The 22863-nt window shown below is 37.8% G+C and overlaps 1 protein-coding gene across 1 annotated transcript in view; it reads right to left on the bottom strand.

Moving 5' to 3' along the window:
- The window catches only part of DIAPH2 (diaphanous related formin 2), a 780329-nt gene that overhangs the window by 450656 nt on the left and 306810 nt on the right, over nt 1-22863 (bottom strand). Inside the window, exon 18 of the mRNA XM_032474690.1 lies at nt 11779-11857. Within this exon, the coding sequence (XP_032330581.1) occupies nt 11779-11857 (79 nt within the window). The remainder of the gene's footprint in view (nt 1-11778; nt 11858-22863) is intronic.

The raw sequence follows: 22863 nt of genomic DNA, 5'->3' as shown, positions 1-22863 counted from the left end.
ACCTTTAACCTACGTGTAGTACCTTCCTCAAATTATAGTTAATCCCTTTACGTACAGGTTGGCTCTGGCTTTGTAAGTATGGATTGATCTTTTTCTGGCCATCCCATATACTCAGAGGTCCTCCTGTTATGTTAGATTTCCTAATTCATGTCACAAATCAGTAAGTTCAGCAGTAAACCCCAAGAGCTAAGAGTGTCACACAAAGAAGTGTGTTGAGACAACATAACAGTAAGAATTAGGATGCTAAAACCCAGTACCACTAGGCTAACAGGCATTTCTTGTTGAGAATACAGCTTGGGCATTCATGATATCCAGGCTTTTCTTTTTTAGTGTGCTCCATCTCAGACTGGTACAAGTTCTGCACACAATTCAGTTTAATGCAGAAGGCAGTTCACCTCGTTGAGCACAACAGAGCAAAGTAACACCCCAAAATATTTGAAGCTGGGGTCTTGACAATCCAAGATTTTTCAGTCTGGGTTTCAGGTATAACTGAGCATGTCTAGCAGAAGGTCAGGGTCCTAGATCCCACCAGGGATTTACTCCAATGATAGAAACTTGGAAACTATGTATCCTGAAAAGAAACTTCTCAATCTCCTGGATATTTCCACCAGTTTAGCACAGCCCACACTCAACTCCTTGTCTTATTCCCAAACCCACTTTAGTCTTTTTTCTTGACAAATGGCAACTCAAACCCAATTGTTCAAGCAAAAAAAAAAGGTGGAGTCATCATTGACTTTTCTCTTTCACAGGCCACATCTTGGCAAGTCCAGTATTTTATCACTTCTTCTCACCTCCACTGGTACCAAAGGGTTTCAAGTCATCATTACTTCTAGCCAAGGTAACTGCAATAGCCAAAAAAGCAGTCCCCATTCTGCCTTTGCCCTTTTTCACTTTACTCTGTCAATTAATTTTACTCCACTGTTCAGAACCCTCCAATGGTTTTCTGTCTCATTCAGAGTGAAACCCAAAATCCATATGAAAGAATCTAGAATGCTCTGGTTTATATTCCATATCCTTTCCTTAGCTACTCTGACCTCAGCTCTTACGACTTTCCTCTCATTCATTCTCCTGCAGACACACTAGCTTCCTTGCTGTTCTTTAAGAATACCAGACCGACTCCCATGGCAGAGCCTTTGCACTTGAGGTTCTATCATTCCCAGATCTTCCCTCACTTCTTTCAGATCTTTGGTCTGGGTCACCTTCTCATAGAGACCTTCCCTGATGATGCACTTCAAAATCGCCACTCCCTACTCTTGGCACTCCTTTTCCCCTTTGCCTGCTTCATTTTTCTCCATAGCAGTTATCACCATCTGTCATGATACATGTCATCTTTCTTTCTTTATTGTCTATGCCTTCCACTGTGATGTCAGCTTCATTAAAAAAAGTTATTTGTGACTACCTTGTTCACTGTTATATACTAGCACCCAGATATGTGCCTGAAAAAGAACGGGCACTTCAGTTATTTTGGAATTTAGTTTACATATATATTCTCATTTGTGCACAAAGATTTATGTATAAGGCTATGTTTTCCAGTATTGTTAATAGCAAAAGATTATAAATGTTCATCAACTGGAGACAGATTCAATAAACTATGGCATACCGGGCATTGGGTAAAGTAGCGAAAGATTAGAAATGCCCCAAAAGCTCATCAATAGAAGACTGCCTGATTAAACTATGGTGTGTCCACTCAATGTACTACTCTGCTGCTATATCCATGACCAAGGAAGCTCTTTATGGGATGAGCGTCATAAATATCATTAAATGAAGCAAACACAGTACTCAAGACTGTAAAGTACAAGCTACTATTTATGGGGAAAACAGAGGACAGAATACTTATATGTATCTGCTGGTATATGCTTAAATGTTTCTGGGAAGATTTACAGGACACTTATATGAGTCCCTTCTAGGGAAGGAGCTGAGCAGGTGCCGGACAGAGGCGAGAGGAAGAAATTTCACTCTGTACTACTTCTGTACTCTTAAATTTTGAACCATGTCAATATATCATCAATTCAAAAATGAATAGAAGTTTTGAGAATAAGGCCACCCCTACAGGGCCCCTCGTGGGTAAGGGTCACCCCCCAGGGAGTGAAGATGGTAATTAACTACTGCTGCTGGGACCAACCTTGCCTGGGAGATGGCCCTCCTTTAACAACAAAGCAGGAGTCACAAATCAGGGCAAACCAAATGTTGGCCATACACGTGCTTTGTTCACAGGTGGTTTTACTAGGAAGATCTTTCTAGATTTTTCTGGCTTCTGTTTGTTTGTTTGGTTGTTTTTTAAGAAAATGGGAGATGTAGCAGCACTGGCTTAACCAGAAGAGGTTGGTCTTTAGTTTGCAGTTGCCTCCCTGAAGCAGAACAGGCTCCCCTGGTCCCTACCACCCACACTTGTCTCACATCTGCAATTGCTTTTCTAATTTACATCACTTGCTTGAACTATGTGAATTTGCTGCCCCCGGTCTAGAAAATTTCAGAGTAAAGGAGAACAGCCAGGATCCCCATGGTAGACACCCTCAGGATACCCTCAGAAATGGTAGGAGCGACTTCTCCTGGGTGCTGCTCTGGGGATAAGGATGCCCCTGTCTGGTGCACAAGTGCCTTATATAGAACTATGCAGTATTTGCATATAACCTACACACATCCTCCTGTATAATTTAAATCATCTTTAGATCACTTATAATACCCAATACAATGTAAATGCTATATAAGTAGTTGTAAATACAACGTAAAATGCTATGTAAATAGTTGCCAACATGCCACAATTTCTAGTTTTATTTTTTGGAACTTTCTAGAATTTTACCCCCAAATATTTTCAACCTGTGATTGGTTAAATCTGCAGATGAAGGACCTGTGGATACAGAGGGGCAACTGTACAACCACTCATACAAGAGCTTCTGTAATTTTATTTCTATCCTCAGATTCATATGTCCTGGGAAAATACTGGCTCTACATAATGATTAAGAAATACAGCTACCACCAGGCACTGCACTGGATGAATTTGACTAGCAAGGTAGGAATTTGCATTAGTCAGCTCAGGCTACCATAACAAAATACCACAGACTGGGTGGCTTAAACAACAGAAGTTTCTTACAAGTCTGGAGCCTGGGAAGTTCAAGATCAAGGTGCTGTCAAGGTAGGTTTCATTTTGAGGCTATTCTCTTAGCCTGTAGGTGGCCACCATCTTGCTGTGTGCTCACATGGCCTTTCCTTGGTGTGTGCGCAGGGAGAGAGAGAGTGAACAAGCCTTCTGGTGTGTCTTCCAAGGACACTAATCCTATTGGATTAGGGCCCCACGCTTATGATCTCATTTAACTTGAATTACTTCCTGAGAGGCACCATCTCCAAATATAGCCACCCTGGGGGCTAGGACTTCAATATATAAATTTTAGGGAGATACACTCAGTTCATAACAATATTATTATTAATATTTTACAACTGAGGTCACCAGAAAATGTCAAAGATCTCAGAGAAAAGTTTGCTGGCAGAGCTGGGATTCAACCCCAGGCTGTCTAGCCCCAGAGTCCATGCTCTTGCCACAAGGCTCTACCATTCTCTGCAGATACAGAAAGAGATTCACAGTTGACTCTCAAGTATTTATTACCATATAATTCCAGATAAGAAGGTTGAGTAGAGATGTTGAACATACTCCACAGTTCAATATCCCTCACAGAGTTCTTTTTTGTGACCTAACCAAAATGTTTTGCTGTTACTTCTTGAGTACTAAATCATAGCTATGGTTTATTTTATTTTATTTTATTTTATTGACTTGGCTTCCGTGTTTGCCCAAACTGGAATTCTGAGACTGGGGGTCAATGATCCTTCTAGGAGGTTCTGGGTATTATTTATTTTATTTTAGTGGCCAACCGTCAAAGATGGAGAGGACTAGAGATGAAGCCCTGGCTTGGGGTACATGTTCCCACCTAGTCCAGCCTTGTGAATGGATTTATCTGTAACTTATGAATCAGGAACTTGAGTGAGAGGCTTAGAGATTATGTCAGGGACCCAAGGACTCAGGGAAGTCACCAGATTTAAAAAAAAAAAAAAAAAAAAAAAAAAGATGGCTGTGCAGAGTGGAGCAATACGCTCATAGGAGGTATAGGCTTGATGAGGAAGCCCAAGGCAAAGGACCAGAGCTGACAAGCTGTGATCACCTCCACCCCGCCTCCCGGACTCCTGGAATGACCCCCGAGAGCCTTTGAAAAGCAGCTGGGGCAAATTCTAAGAATTGTGGAACTGCGAGTCCTGGATAGGGTCTCAGAGAGTCAATACTTAAGGATCTGCAGGTCATACAGTTTCTGATGAAGCTCTATTCAACTCTCCCATTGTCTCGTGAAGGCAGCCAAAGGTAATAACTAAAAAATGAGCATGGCAGTGCTCTAATGACACCTTCCGTATTTACAAAACTCAGTGGCAGGTTGAATTTACCTCCAGTAGTTTACCAACCCTTGACATATTAAGTGTTCCATAAATACCTAGTCCCTTACCCCCTTCCTTTTGCAACGAGGTCAACTTATTCTTGCTTCAACCTTTGAAAATGTGAGTTAATGCTCAACCTTTTCCGTGCAAAATAGCACTGAGAAGTGCCTCACGATAACTGTTGATTGATAATTCTGTTTTTTAAACAGCATTTACGAAATCAGACACATTTATATTCCTCAAGCTTTTTCAAATGTGTCAATCCTACAGGGATCAACGGTTTAATCCCAGACCATAACTCTCTCTTATTTATTCTCCATATATTCTCATATGATTCTATCATATGTCTACAGGTTAAAAGACCATAAAAACAAATCAGCCTTAATAAAATTATAAAATTAGCTTCTACCATCCCAACAATATTTGCACAGAACGAGAGCGCGTAAAAAGCTACAATGTTTGGTAATGTTTTACTTGGTATACACTGGTTTATGACAAGATGAAAATCTGAGTTCTGTTAAAAAAAAAACCCACATAAATCAGAACTTTGAATTTCATATAATACTGTTCTCTTACTTTATGTACATAAAAATATTACTGAGTATCTCAATTTGGCTTGTTGCTGGCTGAGCTCAATGGGAAACCACCATAGTTACATTGTCTCTGTTTTCCCCTTTCGGATTCCAACTGGTTTCAATTTTATCTTTCGGCAGTAATTTTCTTTAGTTCAGAAACCACATCAGTGGATTTCGTTGAAGGCAAACGAAGCATTAGAAAAAGTCTGAGAAGGGTAGGAGAGGGAGCACCTGAACTTTTCATGTCTTTCTTTTTTTTTTTAAGTCAAGTTTACTTTGTCGGTGACTTTGCAAGTGGTAAGCAAGATGTTCTGGAGATGTTGGAAAGACGAGAGGAACAAAATCTGAATAAGCTTAGAGTGACCCTGTTTTTAGGACAAAGAGATTCAAAACCCTCCTCCTTCCCCACCTATTATCCTGTTATATTACCAAGAACATAACATGCCTGCCACCATCTTCCTGCCCTTCCGTCCTCTCTCATCAACTTACAAATTGGATTCGAACACACCCACAAGCTACGGAATCAAAATGTCAAGATCTCTATAGGTAGGGCCTCCGGACCTGAATCTCTTTAAGACTCACCAGGTAATTCTGGATATTAACAAGGCTTGGAACAACTGCTCTCTGGCATATAATACAACAGTTTGTAATAGCTCGATAAATAATCCCCAAACTGAAAAGTCCAAGTATCATCACCAGTAACCCATGGAAGTCCTATCTGTAATTTCTTCTGCAGTTCAGAATCTAACACTGAAGGCGACACTTGGTCAACAGCTGGGCAAGTAGCAGTGACAAGTGACGAGGTTTTAAAAGAAAGCAAACGAACCTCACGGCACACACTTTACTTTCACATCAATTATCAACTAGATATATTCCTTGAGGGCAAGGATCTTGCCATATGCTTCCATAATCTATCGCTCTGCTAAGTAGCTAGTAGTTTTAAGAGTAAATAAGGATGCATTTTATGCATTAATTAAAATCATGTATGTATATAATACAAACTAAAATTAATGTTAGATATTAATGCCTCTCTTTTATAGATGCAGTTATCACAATGCTAGCAGAGAAGAGAGAAAAAAACAATGATTTGCTGTTGAAAAGGAAAGTGAAAGGTAGCTGAAGACAGATTCATCCTTGTTTGATGTAAACATGCTCCTATTTTATCAAGTCTCTGGAAACAACCAGGGCAGGTAAGGACCTGGGACATGCAGAATAGGGAGAGAGAAAATACTCTATTCCGTGAAAATGAAAGTTTCCAAAAAGGGAAAATTCAATCTAACCAAAATCCACAGTTGAGCTCAACAAAATGCTAACTAAGCAAGCACACGGTAGCTTGGATTCATGGCTTTAGCATACCGGGTAGCCGTTTTAAAGCTGGTATGCCTTAGACGAACAGACCTCAAGAACCAAATTCGAGTGAAAGTACATAAGACCTAAAGAAAATACTCTGTTTTATGCCAAGGTCAACTTCAGTTTCTAGCTAGCAGCATGCTGATACCACCTATGAACAATGAGAATAATGAAAATCTGAGTTGAACATGTAAACTAATCATCAGAGTAAATTAAGTCAACTTCTATGAAACCTATTCCACAGGTGCACTTGGGTTAACACTGAGTCACTGGTAACCATAACTGGCGTGTGTGTGTGTGTGTGTCACGAAATACATCATAGTTAGATGGCTCTGGTTTAACAAGAAGCTTCCATGAGGTACTTTATTCTATTAAATGCCAGAAACAGTTTGGACTGTAAGCTTTTAAGAATGTTAAAAAAAAAAAAAAAGTTCTTGGATGACGGCCCAGTGAAAAACTCTTGTCTCTTGTGAGAACTATCTCTTAATAGTACTATATTCAGTGCTGGAGAGCATGTTTTAACATAACTGCAGAAGGTACAGTATAAAACAAGAACATAAGCCTAATCATTTATTGTAGAATAATTGGTAATTGCCTATTGTGTATCTTTCGTTAATTTTTGTGTGTAAGAGGTAGATAATAGAGGGTCCTATATTGTTTACAAAGGCATCTATATGATGAAAGCAATGTTTAAGATTAAATACTAAATCTCATAGCATAGCAAAACTCAAATGTATATTGCATCCTCAATGCATGGCTCCCCAAATTCTCTGAAATCCATAGAATTCAGACAGATCTATCGCCAGATAAACTAAAACACATCCCATAAAGATTAGAATGCAACCTGCATTATGTGTTAAAAAAAAAAGTCAGAAATCCCTCGAATTGAAGGTTTTTACCAGAAACGTAAGAAAGGAGGTAATAACCCAGGTAAGAAGCAGCTGCTAATAGTCACAGGCAGCAAATAAATTTGACTGGATCAGGACAGCAACCTGCTGACTCTTTTTCCTAGCAAACTATTTCAAACCTGCTGTGCTCGCCATTCGGCTGGCCTTTCATTCACCCCAGGCACGTCAGTCCCTTCGCTGTGGGGACTCATTGTTGCCTTCCTCGTGGCTGCCACCAAGGTGTGCCTCTGCTTTCAGCCTAGAATCCTCTGCATCTGACCGTAAGCACTGGTCATAACCACAGAGATGGAGCAGGACATAAAACAACACATAAAATTTGAAACGGAGGTGTCATAAGGAAATATAATCAAACTAAAAGCTTCAAATCGGCTAATAAGAAATGACAGACTCCTATTTCTTACTGGAAAACGGTGCTAAAATATCAGGGGGGAAAAACATGAACTCCAAAGTTGGGTGTGACAATCCACGAAGAGGAATGAAAGAAGTGCTAATCTATCCAGTTTTCCACTTTGAGCTCATGGAAATAAAACCGAAAAGACCGACTTAAAAAGGCAGAGATTACATCTGATGTCGGTACAGTGTTTTTAAAAACCAAGGCACGCAAGATACAAAAGAGTAAGTAAATATAGAAAGCTAAATGGTTATATTTATTTAAAATCACTCTTGAAGTTCTGCCCCCCAAATACATGCATTTTTAATACACTATGGGGATGACACAAGTTATTGTGTATCACTGCTACTCTCGGTACCTAATATAGACGAAAAGATTACAGGTTGTAATTTTAAGCAATTTTTGCCTATTGTCTACCTAGGACAAGCCTACCTAAAGATAGAAAAAGTATGACATGACTCCTGAATGATGACGAAATTCTTGGAGCTCACCTCCCTTCACATCTTTGCTGTCACACCTGTACCAATCAATTAAGATCCAAATAAAGGATCACTTTCTCTATGAAACCTCCTCCAACTACCACTCCATTCTTTGCCTCCTACATCACTGATAAGGTGTTTGCCACATGTTGTCCGACTTAACTAAGGCTCATGTATGCATTTTCTTGCCTTTCCTAAGTTACAAACTCACAGGGAAGACAATATGTTTGGTACCACTTTGTCTCCCACAGCCATCCCACCTCCCATAGTATCTAGAAAATGATGCTCAATAAGTACCATGTGACTAAAATATGTGACCTATTCGAGTGGACAATGTTGAGGATGCAGGAAGAGACATGCAAGGTTGATGATCTTCTGTCTTCAAGATGTAACTGAAGCCTAACCGGTGACTGAACAGTCTAGTGAGAAAGCATCCAAGACAGATTAGACCCTGGAGGATGCCCGAGGTCATGGACACAGAGAAGAAAAGACAGCCAGCTAAGATGACAAAAAGAACAACCCAAAAGGTATGAGAAACAGGGGAGCATGCGGTCCGCATGGTGAAAAAGGAAAATGTTTCAATAAGAGAAAGTAATCAACAGTGTCCAACAGAGCAGCGAGGTCAAGAATAGTCTAAGTCCCGAAAAAACGACCAGGAGAAAATAGGCCATTTCAGACCATACAGAGCAATTTCCAGAGAGTGAAGACAACAGAAGCCATGATGCAGCATGAGAGGAAGGAGTGAGTGGAAACGGTGAGTCAAGACCACTCACTTGAGAGGTTAGTAGGGAAAATGACTCTCCAGGGTATGAAGGAGAGAGAAACAAAGTGATTAAACCCCAACTTTGCCTAAGTTTCCCTATTACAAGCAGGTACCTGACTGTCAAATTCAAGAACAGCTTTGATGCCCAAAATGATTTCAGAATAAAGCCAGCATACAATGATTTACTGGACAAGATCAATAGAAACTGTGCAAAAGAGATTATACCGTTCAGCGATCCATGTTGCATCAATATCTATAATGGAATGAGACAAGGTGATACAATGGCCCAAAGCTTCCTGGAACGGCTCATTAACGGAATCAAGCAGGAAAAGAAAGTCCACATAGATCATCAGCAAGTACCCCACCCTCTTTGTACTGATAACAAAAGAGCATGTCCCAGCGTCATAGGAAGAGAAAAGTAGTACTTAGCAGTACCAATGAGACAGGAGGGAAAGGGAAAGCGGCTGGAAACCGATTCTCCACCAACACCAACGGAGCTAGGCTAGAAAGTAGTGCTTGGAGAACTAAATGTTTATACAACAAGCCAGGCCCATAAGGTCCTGTCAACACCGAAGGCAAAGAAACACAACCGCCCCATCTATCTGAGTCAACAAATGGACAAAATTGGTATGTTGAATGGCAAATGCTCCCGAAGCAGCAGCCTGTGACATTTTGATTGAAATACAAGTTTCTGGCTCACAAAGTGCTGATGAAGATGAGAACACTATTTAATTCTGTCATATCAGGGCTAAATGAAAATATGAAGTGTTTATCTACAACATTAGCTGAAGGAAATAAACTGGCTGTCACCCAATTATCCACGGGGTCCTGAAGGTGTGAAATCTGACAACATGCGGACCTAACGGCAGTTATTAAAGCTTCCCTCTGCACTGAGTCCAGACGGGCCAGCTAGCTGGCCTACCAACAACACAGCAGGTGGCTTTCTCAACTTACTGATTGCATTTATAGTCTTACTAAGAGAAAATAGTCCAGTGAAAGGATGAAGTTTGCTGGGTCAATTTAGTTACCGAATCATGCAACCTCAAATGACTGCAGTGCAATATAATTAAAGAAAAAGTTAAGTTCCTAGTAGGGGGCCAAGGTGTTACCCTAGGAAGTGAAAGAGTTTCAGGAAACAGTCTCTGACCTTAAGAAACCTATGATATCCAAACCTGATTGCTAAATTAACATTTTAATTACGTTTTGGTTTTAAGGTTTATTTAAAAGGTGATTGCCTATACCCTCCCATATCTCTGTATGCCACACAGGAATTATCATTTAGTAATAGTATCCAATGAAAATCAAACATTTAATTCCCTTTCTAATATCAGCTATTATTAATGATGTTGATTATGATATTATTTCCTACTGAATGAGTGCCTTATACCTCCATCTCTTAAATCATAATAACTCCTCAAGGTCAATATTCTCATTTTACTATACAAAAAACAGGCTCAGAGCAGTGAAGTAACTTTGTCCACCTAATGAGTAATAAATCTGGGATTCAAACCCCGATCAGTAGAGCTTTCCAGTGTACATTCCTTCCACCAATGCAAGCTGCTTCCCATAGCATGTTTTCCTGTCATTTCATTAAGTGAAATAATATATGCAAGACATGAAGCAGAGTGACCAGCACTTAATAGGAACTTCCGTGAATGCCAATTCCCGTTCAATGACCCCCTCCAACCATTCTCAAATCCTGTACTACATGCTATCTAACCCAGTGAGCTATACAAAGAAAAGAGGTTCTGTAAAGTTACAGGTAGGCATATCAGACATCCCAAATTCCATCACTGAAAATGATAAAGGAAAAACCTGGTTTAACAAAAACAAGAGAAATGAATCAATGCATATATCCACTGATATATTTAATGGTAACTGAAGTATGATGCAATGACCTGTTTCCGAAAGGCAAGGATGATATTTGCTGGCAGTTTGCTGGGCTAGCCTTCTAATGCATATGGTCATTATCAGTTTGAAAATACAGAATCTCGGTATGAATTCTGCTTAAGTAATTCTAGTAATTTATAATCCACGGTAAAAAAAAAATGCACACTCAAAAAATAATATAAAACCTAGGCTGCTGTACAAAGTGGAATGAAACTTCCCTGGCATAAAATATCTTTGGGAATGAGTTACCTCTTGGCAAAATAGAGTATCAAAATAATAACAAAAAACCTGTCAAATACAATAAGAGAGAAGACACTGCATTTTCAGCAGTTATTAAATGCTGGAGTTTACCACCACATAAAGACTCTTACAGCTACAGCCTCAATACTTAGCCACATTAAAACCTTTTAAAGTATGTAATCAATGAAAGTGAAATGCATAAACATACATAACAAAAAAAAAACTACTTCAAGCTGATCACTTGAAAAATGAGAGAACCATTCTATTAAATGAGACATAAAGAAATGGTAGCTCTTTGTCCTCTTCACTCCTTCCTAGAAACTGTCCTATTGCTTTAAGATCTGAAATTACATAACACCAGATATGAGTGATCTCACTACCTTCCAAATTTATATTAATATATGTGTTATATATATCCATAATATCATACACATACAGGAAACTACTGAATTTATTAGATTACTAAAATAGATTTCTCTGGAAACTTTCTCTTCAAAGACTTTGAAGACCAGAGACTTTCCTGATAATCAAATTTATGCTTCTGACTAGCCTTTGGTTTTCCACATTGTAGTCTTCCCTTCTATCTACTCCTTAAATATTAGTGACCCCAGCATCCCCATGCTCCCATGTTTTTACTTTATATTCTCATCCTGTGTGACCCGCTTCACTGACTTTGATCATTAATCTCTGTGCTTACATTTCTTAAATCTGTATCTCCAGTCCAAGCCTTTCTCCGGGTTGCAGACTCATAAATCCAAGGTCTTACTTCTTCCACAGGACTTTCAAATAAAGATGCTCCAACAGGAATTCACATCCAGTAATGTGAAAAGTGATCTGTCTGTTTCCTACATAGGTTAAAGGCATCATAACCCAATCACTATCATATAAGTAAGGAATCATCAAGTCATCTTTCACCTTTCGCTCCCTAAGCCTGTTCCACCCCCTGCAAAATTCTGCCTCTAGTTCTACTGCCCTGTTTAGACCAATTTTGCTTAGACCATTCATTCATTAATCCATGTATTCTACAGCTGTGCGCTATGGTAGACAATACAAATGCCAAAATGATTAAAGCACAACCTCTGTCTTAGGAGGGAACAAATGAATAACTACAACAATGTCTTAAGGTGTATGAAAGAGCCATGAATTTACAGTAGTCTCCTGGATTTTTGCTTGGAATTCTTTTCCTCTCTACTCCAATGTCTTCTACACATTCATTACCTGGGTTGCCTTTTTAAAATATTACGATGTTACTACTTACACTTAATTTTTTCACTACCTTATAGGCTAAAGCTTAAGTAATACACATGGCATTTAAGGTCTTTCAAAACCTGGCTGGAAATTAAAGTAATTGCCCCCAGATATCCCAATGCTCCAGGCATACCAGAGTACTCAACATTCCTGGAAAAAGTCAGGAAGTTCCCAGCTTATATGTTTTAGCTGAAAGCTCTTTATATCCCACTCCTTCTCAGCCTGAAAACATTTGGCTGGACTAAAATACCATCTCCTCTGGGAAGCCTTCCTGAACTCTTCCAAGCAGAATTAATTACTCCCTCCCCTGGGCCTCGACAGTTTTTTTCTTCCTAGCATGGATGTAGCACTTAATATATACTGTATTATCATTAGTTTCCATATCCAGCCCTCTGATTAAATGTGAGTTTCTTAAAGCCATCAGCCATATCTTGACCATATCTGTATCAGTGGAAACTCGCACCAATTTGGTAACATAACAGGCATTTTTAAAACACGCTTGCTGCATTGGATGAAAGTACTACATTGGCGACCCATAAAAATTCTTAAAAATTCAATGCATTAGAAATTAAAATGTATTCTAATTTAACAAATTAAAAGCCAGCCTTTCCATAGCTATTGGACGTCAACCTTTATATCCATAATTAAATTGCATTTAAGATCCACAGCTATTCACTGCTGCAAATTGCATTTAATAATCGTCATGCTACAATTGATTTGTTTTGTTTCCATCACTAGCATGAAACTTAGCAGCTGGCATTTGTGTTTCCCTGGTAAAAATCCATTATTGGTGGCAGGTAACAACTAATATAGATTTTCCTATGGCAAAATCCTAGTGTCAAGTCACTCTACATAAGTGGAACCTCTGTGAGTGCTTCTAGGGCCTGAAATAACTGCTGCAGGCAGCCTGCACTCAATGTCCTCTAGTCCTGAACTGAAAATTCAGAAACCACACACATACACACAGAAGCACACATGCATTCATTTTTAAGGGCCCGTTAGTAAGATACCATTCTACGTAGACTGAATTGATTTTTTCTTGGTATTCCCTTCACCTTTTAAAAAAATTTCTTTTGTGAAATGGGAAGTGGGTAACTCTGTGAAAGAAGGACTAGAAACTATACTTGTGATGGAACATAGTTCTTGCCCATGAAATCACCTCTTAAAACACTGTGATTCTTCAATAGGTTGTTATAATATTTTTGCATGTTCTAAAAATGAGTATTAATGTGTAAGGAAGCTGAATCAGAAAAAGACTGGGCACCATTTCTACATTCAAAGACCAATGTCTCATGTCTAGGAAACTGCATAAGAATAAAGTCACTTTAAGATGTCACGTGTCCACAAAAAAATTGGTCACCTGAACTTCTGTTTCTGAAAGTATGGCAGTATATCTACCCTGACTTACCCTCCACTTAAAAAATTAAACATGGTGAATATTTTTTAAATAATTTGAAATAATAGATAATCTGGCAAGAAAGTAAGGAATACCTGGAGGCCAAAAACTAAGTGCAAGAACTCACAGACGTAAACATCAGCAGAGCCAGCTTTGACCTTGAGTGAATTTGCTAAACCCAGAAGAACTTGAGCTTCAGTTTCCAAGGCAGCAAGTATGGGGGAATGGAAACCAAGCCCACAGCTTGATCAAAGTGGAAAGAGTAATAGAAAATGGCCCTATAAACCCCAGAGGACTACAACTCAGTTTAACAGTAAATTAGAAATAAACTTGCTTATCTCCCAAGTGGCCTAAGAAGAAAACTGTCCATATCAAACCTGGTGCTAAATGGAGAAGGTAAAAATCTCTGAGAATTCCTAGTTGAAAGCCAGTCCTCACACAGCCTGAATTCACACTTCTTCGAGTCTAAAAAAATTAAGCCAAAATTTTAACATGACCCTAGGTTGGTAGCAACCTAGCAAAAGCAAACATGAATTTCCTCTGAAGGTGATTAGCCCTCCCATGAAGCCTTAAAATATTCCCACAGATAAATGTACCAGAAATATTATGTTTAATATGGTTCAGGAAATAAAAGAGATTGAAACTATTAATAAAGAGCAAGATACTATTAAAATACTAAGACTAAGCAGATCTGTAAAAGAATCAAATGAAATTTCTTAAAATTAAAAAAGGTAATGATTAAAATTTAAAAACTGGGGGAGTTAGTTTACCAGCAGATGAAATAGAGCTTAAGAGAGATTCATGAAGTAGAAGATATAGCTGAAGGAATGTTCTAGAATGTACCACAAGAGATGAATGGAAAATACGGAAGAGAGGTTAAGAGAAATGTAGCATAGAATGACAAGGTATAATTTCTATAATTCAATTTCCAGAGGGTCAGAAAAGGGAGAATGGGGCAGGGGCAATATTTGAAGAGATAATGGCAGATAATTTTCCAATATCCAGAAAAACACATATACACAGATTCAGGAAGCTTAAAAAAATGCCAAGTAGGATAAATAAAAAGAAATCTACACCTAAACATAGTGATGTAAACTCTAATGCTAACGATAAACAGATGACCTTCAGATCAGATATCCAGAAAAGACATGATCTTAAATGGAACAAACAGCGAGAGCTAGCTTACCAAAAAACAACAGAAGCCAAACTTGGGGGACTGATCTCTTCAATGTGTGGAGAGAAAATAGTAACCCCGAATATCTAGAGAAAATATTTGCAAAGAAAGATAACATAAAGGCATTTTCAAAAAAGCAAAACCTGGAACTTTGCCACCAATAGACCCTCACTGAAAGAAATTATAAAGGATACACTTTCATGAAGGAAAATAATTCTAGAAGGAAGGTGGAAAATATATGAAGCCATGTTGAGCAAAGAAAGGGGTAAATAAGTGGGCAAATCTGAACAAATAATGATGTCATAAAGCAAATGCAACAACAATGCCAGTTTTGTAGATGATGATGTGTGTATCGTATGACCCAGCAATTTCACTCCCAGAAATACACTTTAAAAGAATTTTCACCCAAGACTAGACTGGCATTATTTCTAAGTCTACTAGACAGTTCCTCCTGGATGCTGAGAACTAGCAACCTAATCTCATGGTTTCCAAAACCCATTCATCATCTTCCCCTGAGTCTGTTCTTCCTCACTCTTTCCCTTCCCTAGTTATGTTAAAAGAATCACCATTTTCCAAGTCACAGTCTTAAAATTCCAGACTCACCTATAACTCTCCCCTATACCGTATTACACAACAATAATAAGTTCCCTAGTCCTAGAGATTCTAACCTAAAGGCACCATTCTTATTCAGGCCCTCAGGCCCCTTCACCTTAACAGCTCCGCTAACCTACCTTAAAAATAGCTTTGCTCACGTCAGTCTTCTAAGATATCTCAATGATTCCAAATTTCTGATCAGTTAAAATTTGCACTGCTTGGTCTAGCAGTTAAAGGCTCTCATAATCCAGTTCAAATGTGTCTTTCTAATGCCATTTCCTCTAAACTTCTCCCCTTCCATCTCTGACATGAACTCTGCAGTCCAGCCACATGTTAACACACCTGCTGGTGCGGGGGGGGGGGGGGGGGGAATGACATTACAAGTTCCAGGTTCTTCAACATACAATCTGTTCTGCTGAAAAAATCTTTTTCCCTCTAAGCCACATTATTTAAATACCTGGATCTCACCTATCCTTAAAGCCCCAACTAAAGTATCTTTACCTTAATGACATTTTCCACTATCTCTCCTTCCTTCATCCCCTTAAAACCAGCACCACTTCTCAATCTCACCTACAGGACTTTGGTATGTTTGGTATATTCTTATTAGCTGTGTGCATGTCTTATTCTTGAACATTAAGTTCCCAGATGTAAGGGTCCAAGTCTAACTTAGTCATTTTTGTAGATCTCACAATACTTAGCAAAGTAGCTTTCCTGTAGCTCAAGAAATATTGTTTGAATTAATCAATAAATTGGCCTTAAAAGTACATATTCAGTAATCACTATATTGATGGCCTATAAATTGAATCACGAGTATCCCAAATCCCCATTGTGTGTCAGTGTTTATTTTTAACCAAAGCAGCTAATGAGGTAAATGATAAAAAATAAGGTTGGCCCCAGTTCTTCACAGGCTATCTCATCTCAGATTAAATGGAGGAAATGGTTCTTCTTTAGCCTAGATAGGTGATTTTAGTCTAGAAATGAGCCGTGGAAATTAGGCTGGCTACAGTTTTCATTTTTTTTCTGGTAGGCAAACTCTAATTATAAAGCTATAAGCTAATTATAAAAATCCCACATTATCCTTAAAAATATATTCAGCTACTTAATAGAAATGTCCGTCTACTTCAAATGTTATGGCAGATATATCCCCTAAGCCATTAAAATTCCTTTGGAGGGCAGGGAACAACATCAACAAAATCAGGGAACGGAGCAAGATGGCTTTATACCACCAAGATAGCAAAGACACAGACGTTATGAAATGTTAAATTAGAGAAGAGATATCTGTGTCTCTCTATATATATTTGAGAATACTTTGAACTCCAGATTTTGCGAACATCTGCTAAACATACTCCCCAAACCCACCAAGCCAGCAGCTGTGCGATCTCGTCACATATTCCCAGTACCACCTGGAAAAATGCACACTGTACCGCCGTGTTCGTAAAAGAAAATAAATAAATGTCTCTGCTGAATTTCTACCGTCCCTGGATCATAAAAGTTAACAGCCTTGCCAAGGGAGATTATACAATTAAGAATTACAATCCTAATGACTTAAATATTCTAATCAGTCTTTGATATCACCTTAATTATAGGATAGATGGCCAGAAATGTAGTTTGCTGTAGAAATTTAAAGTCTCTTTAAATCAATAATAAAAATGAGAGTGAAAGTATACTTAATATTCATATTGTTCTAGATATTACATAGGACCAAAAGCTAAATACAGTGTTTTAAGATTTTATGCAAATATATATGTTCCTATATGACTGAAGCATTGTGCTGCACACCAGAAATTGATACAACATTGTAAACTGACTATACTTCAATAAAAATATATTTTTAAAAAATTTATGAAAACTGATACTTAAAATCATTCTGTTAAGCTACAAACCATGTTACCTCCTTCATGCCACATGACTATAAACTCAAAACACAATCTTCCACATAATTTGCTTTAAATGTAGCAAGTAACATTACTGAGATAATAAATGCATAGATAATCATTGAGACAGCATAAAAAATAAAATGGAAATAAATGCCAAGTTTTCCAAAGATGAGACAAATCAAAGGAAAAAGGACTACAAAAAAATCATAATTCAGATGGACATATTAAATAGGATCCTGAGGCAATGATCTAGTTTAATGTAACACTCAAAGAGCATAACAAAATTCTTCTGTTCCCTTAAGCTAAGTGAATGTCTTTGTATGGTTTCACAAAACTGACACATTTGAATAAAGTCCAAAGATGACTCCAGTTTCGATGTTAATAAGAGTATTTACTTTCCAGAGAGGAAAAGCAAACAAACCAGGCCCGATTATTGTAAGTTATTGACGTCTTACATAGCTTGGGTCAATCAAAAAGAAATTCTTTGAATGTACTCTCATAATTATGCTCCTACTACTTAATGAACCAAGTGAGAATACATGATTATTCATAAAGCAAGAGGCAATAAAAGGAAAAGACGAATCAAAAAGAGGCACTGGTTTAAAAAAAAATACCCAGTTTGGACATGTCAAGCAAACGTTTCCAAAAGCAAGCACTTGATTGTCACTGTCATGGTAAAAGGGGAAACAGTACACCATCAATTCCAGTTATATTTTAGAGAAAATATAATAGCTAAAAATATGAGATTTTAGAAAAAAAATATTTGGAGAGAAGAGAGATTAAAAGTATATCTGTTTTCACTACTAGATATAGCACTGATAATGAATAGAGAAGGATACCTCAAATGTCATTATGTTATCAACTTCAAGCTCTGACCTGATGCCTTAGCAATCTAATGAGTCATGTCTCTGATAAGCTGGTCTAATGCAGATTGGTAGGGAGAAAGCTGACTCTGTCACTGGCTTCTTGAAAACACCAGTAATTCAAACAACTTTTAAAGAAATGGAGCTCCCTGCACAATGCCTACAATACAGTAGGTGCTCGATTAATGTCTGAAGCATCAAAGAAAGTATCTAAGTGTTAACTAGGTTTCCGTTGCTGTACTTACATGCATGCTGATTTCTAGAAAGGTCAATTATTGAGTAATGCAAACGTGAAAAGAAAAATGTAGATGTTTAGGAGGAGGAAAGGAATTCAAATAAACAGAGTGATTTCTGAAAACAAAGTAGAACACTGAATGTACGAGTTTTGGACTGAATTTTGAATTGAATTATTCAGTTCATTGAATATGTAGGAGTTTGTTTCATCAACTGTTATTTCCCAACAACAATAAAGATACGTTCAGAAAAATCAAAGAACTGTTTATATGTACAGCAAACTCTATGAAACCCCATAACCTAAGAGAATTTTTAAGTTGAAAACATAAATTCAAGAAGAATTTTGTCCACCAATACTCCAGTAATCCGTAGTGGATTATTAAAGTTATTGTTTAACTGAAACTTTTTGAGGTAGAAACAAAATCTGTTTTCTCACAAAAATGCCTTGTCTAATTCTATTTGATAGTTCAATTTCTTATTAACTGAGTTAATGAAGCAACAAAAATAGAGGATTAATACATGGCCATTACAGAAGTTAGCAGTATTTTCTTTATGTTAGAGCAGGTAAGTACTTGCTACATCCTCACCTTACGCACTAATCACTATTTTTTTTTAATTAAACTTACTAATTATCATTAGGCTACCACATATGTGTTTGAGATCATTTCATACGTCCATCATTCCAATGGGACATACGTAAAAGTGAAACCCAATGATTTGGCTAAAACTGTCACATCCTAACTACATTTTTAATGCTTTGCACTGTGTTAAATTTTTTTTTTCTCTCATTCCAGAAGCTATGAACACACACGTAGCATCTAGGAATTGCTCTGTCATACAATTCCCCACAAAAAGGAATCAGGTTCCTTAGAGAAATAGTTGATCCCAGGGCTATGGAAGGGTAGGTACAAGGTGAAACTAAAATATATTTATACAGAAAGTAAGGTAGTGCTGAAAGAAGGGTGGGGTGGGGGGATATGTATGTCACAAGAATAGCTGACGGGGGTGCCCTCTACCAAATCTGGGAAAATTGAGCACCAAAATAATTCAGTACAGTAATGAATTATAAGTCACTACAAAATAGGAATTTAGAAGTCCATAGTGGTAACAAATCACTCATTAAGGACACAGATCAACAGACTGATTGACAGATGAGAAAGGAGAGGTCTTGCTTACAGTAGAATGCTGATTACCAACTGTGTGGAGGGAGTACTGGAGTTGGTAAATCATCATTTTACTAGCATTATGGCAAACATCAGATAACCTAAGGGACATTTAGATGAGGAGCAGGATATTTGTATGGTCTTAAAATGTCTCTCTACAGACTGCTTATTAATTTCAAAGGAAAAAGAGTAATTACACACTGGAGAAATCCGGTAATACATTGACCAACTGATCAAAATTAACACCACCTAGGAAGGGCAGACAGATGTTGTGTGCCTCTAGATGTGATACTTGATATAGATGACCACTGTATAATTCTGGCCAAGAATGTATATCGTAAATCTAATCAGGAGGAAATATTAGATACAGACGAGATGAGAAACATCCTATGAAAGAAAAGGAGATTTATACTGTTTAAAAATATCAATGTTAGAAAAAGACAAAGAATGGTTGTGGAAACGTGCCAAGTTCAAGAAGGCTGAAGAAGAAATGGACCCGGAGATGGAGATGGGGTTGGGAGGAGGGAAGGAGACAGAAAGAGACAAAGTGGAGGTGCGGGGAAGGGGGAGCAGGAATGATGTCAATGGTAGGTGAACCTGGGTGAAAGATATATATAAGCGCTCTTTGTAATACTTTTACACTTGCAATTTCTGTACGTTTGAAATGATTTCCCAATAAAAACTTACACTGTAACTCATTTTTTCTTAGTGTCTTTTAGTTTACTGTTATGCTATTTTCCTGTTCTTATTTTAAAGAAAACTATCTGAATCCCTGTTTCAACAATATTGCAGAATAAGAGGAAAAACAGAAGCATTAAATCGCACTACCACTAATAGCTTGGAATCCTGTATCAAGGGGGTACAAATATACATAGCATATATTTGGGGTTTTTTTGTTGTTGTATTTGTCTATGCTAAAAGCTAAGATACAATTTTCATAGAAATGTCTCAAATTTATTTCCTTAGAATCATAGAACAGCATCAGAGGATCCTTTACAAATATTTTAATACAACCTTGTGTTTCTGTGTATGGAACTGAGGTCACACAGTCACAGAGAACCAATACTAAAACACTAGGACTCCTCTTTTCCCTTGTTACCTTCCAAGATATATTCTTGGCTAACCTGAACAATCTGAAATGTTTCAAGTAAATCCTTTATACACCATTCCTATGAAACAAAGTAAAAAGCATATCTTATCTCTGAAACTGCTATGACTGCCATACTACTTTAAAATAATTTGTAATTACGTATTTCTTTTCCTTACAACATGCTTTTATAAAGGGTAGCATGTAAAGCTAACTGATCAATCAAAGCTTGACAAACTCATTATAATCGGAGCAAGCCATCATTAATGTCACTCCACTTAAACTATCCTCATTAAATGTACCATCCGAACTAGATAAACACAATGGAATCCATTTTCATTGGACTACCTCTAATAATGCATGAAGTGATTTTCATTCAGTCATCCGTTTATAAGGTAACTGGTTTGCCAATATTTAATTTTCATACTATCCTTGTGAGATAAATAGGTAGTAGCTAGCATAATCCAGCTACACCATTTTTTCCATTATCTTCAGATCTCTAACTCCCTTCATTTACTGAGGACGTCAGCAACTAACTTCGTCTTTTTGTCTACTCTAACTTCTGTTGTTTTCACTGACTTTACCAGCCACATCCGAAACCTATCTAGTCTCTCTCCTGTGCTTCATCTTTATCTTCTACTGAATTCAACCAAAGCCATTCAATCCCATGATCACACCCTGGTCACCAAAAATAACTCAACCTCCCAAATCCCAATTCAGTCACAGTATCTGATAACCTTTTCTCCTATAGCTCCAGCTTAAGTGATCAAGTAACCCTGCTGAATCCATCTTTTAGTGTCATGGAGACCACTAGACCTTTGACCCACCATCCATCATTCCTCTCCTGTCCTTACTTTTCTCACCATCTAGTTTAAATTCCAAGGCCAAATAAGTATTACTGGGAATTAGTAATCATTGTCTAACATACCATATTCAACACACTTTCCTCTTACTGCTTCTGCTGCATTCTTAGGACTGTATTTGCACACGCTGAGTACTTCTGAAAAAATGACATAACTGGGAAGACTCCTATCACTCTAAAGGAATAGTCATCAATTTCAAATGAACATTTAATATTCCCTAGCAATGATGGCAACCTTTTACCAAGAATTATTTCAAGTTTTTTCAAATGATCTGTGCCTCACCAAATCAACCCAGTTTCTAAACTGTTAGGTGATGACCCTGATGACTAACTCATGAGAAAACAGAAACCCCTAATCAAATGGAAACACCCTAATCATGGCACCAACAAAAAGACCCATATTTACAGTATCTTCTCTCCTGTTGCAAAGGAGTAAAGGATCCTCCTTTTAAAGGTCAGTTCTTCCACATATGGAGCAGTACTCCTCCCTTTTCAGTGTTTGCACTTTTATTTTCTCTTTCCTATATCTTCAACCTTTCCTTCTCAACTCCATTACTTCTATCAGCATTCAAAGATGCATTAGCATTGCCCATCTTAACAAAAAAATTAAATCCCCTAATACCATACCCACTGCAGATGTCATCTTCTCTGTGCTCTTCCAGAACCAAGCTTCTCAAGAGTCATCTAGCCACAGTGTGTACACCCCCTCACCTGCTATTTCACTATTCGACTCACTCCAACATGGTACCTAGGTCAAACTCTATTCTGAAACTTTCTAAGGGCATTAATGATCTCAATGTTGCCAACTCAATGGATATTTCATGGTCCTTCTACCTCATCTGTCAGATCATATCTTCCTTCTTAGAACATTTTATTTTCTTGATTCTCTGATACCACATCATTCCACTTTTTTTTCTGACCACACTTTAATCAGTTTGCTTTGCTGAATCTTCATCCTTTCTCCAATCTCTAACTTTATCCAATACACCAGGGCTTGGTCCCATATTTCCTTCTCTGCTGAATGTACACACTTTCACAAAGTGATTTCAGGCAGACTCATTATTTTGGTACCATCTATGTGACAATGATCTCAAACTGGTATCTTTAGCTGTAATTAAGCTCTGGAATTCCAGACTCAAATCCAACTACTTACCTAACATCTTCACTACAATCTCTGTCTAGAAGGTATCTCAAATATAACACAGCTAAAGCAAAATTCTTTATTCCTAACCTTGACCATCCCACTACCCAAGTCTTCCCCTTCTCAATAAATGGCACCATCATCAAATTGCTTGGGCCAAACAATTAGGAGTCTTTCTTGATTCCTTTTTGTCTTTTATCTTACACATCCAA

This window comes from Camelus ferus, chromosome X (assembly GCF_009834535.1).
Source record: "Camelus ferus isolate YT-003-E chromosome X, BCGSAC_Cfer_1.0, whole genome shotgun sequence".
Taxonomy (NCBI): domain Eukaryota; kingdom Metazoa; phylum Chordata; class Mammalia; order Artiodactyla; family Camelidae; genus Camelus; species Camelus ferus.
This window is presented reverse-complemented; position numbering and strand designations above follow the sequence as displayed.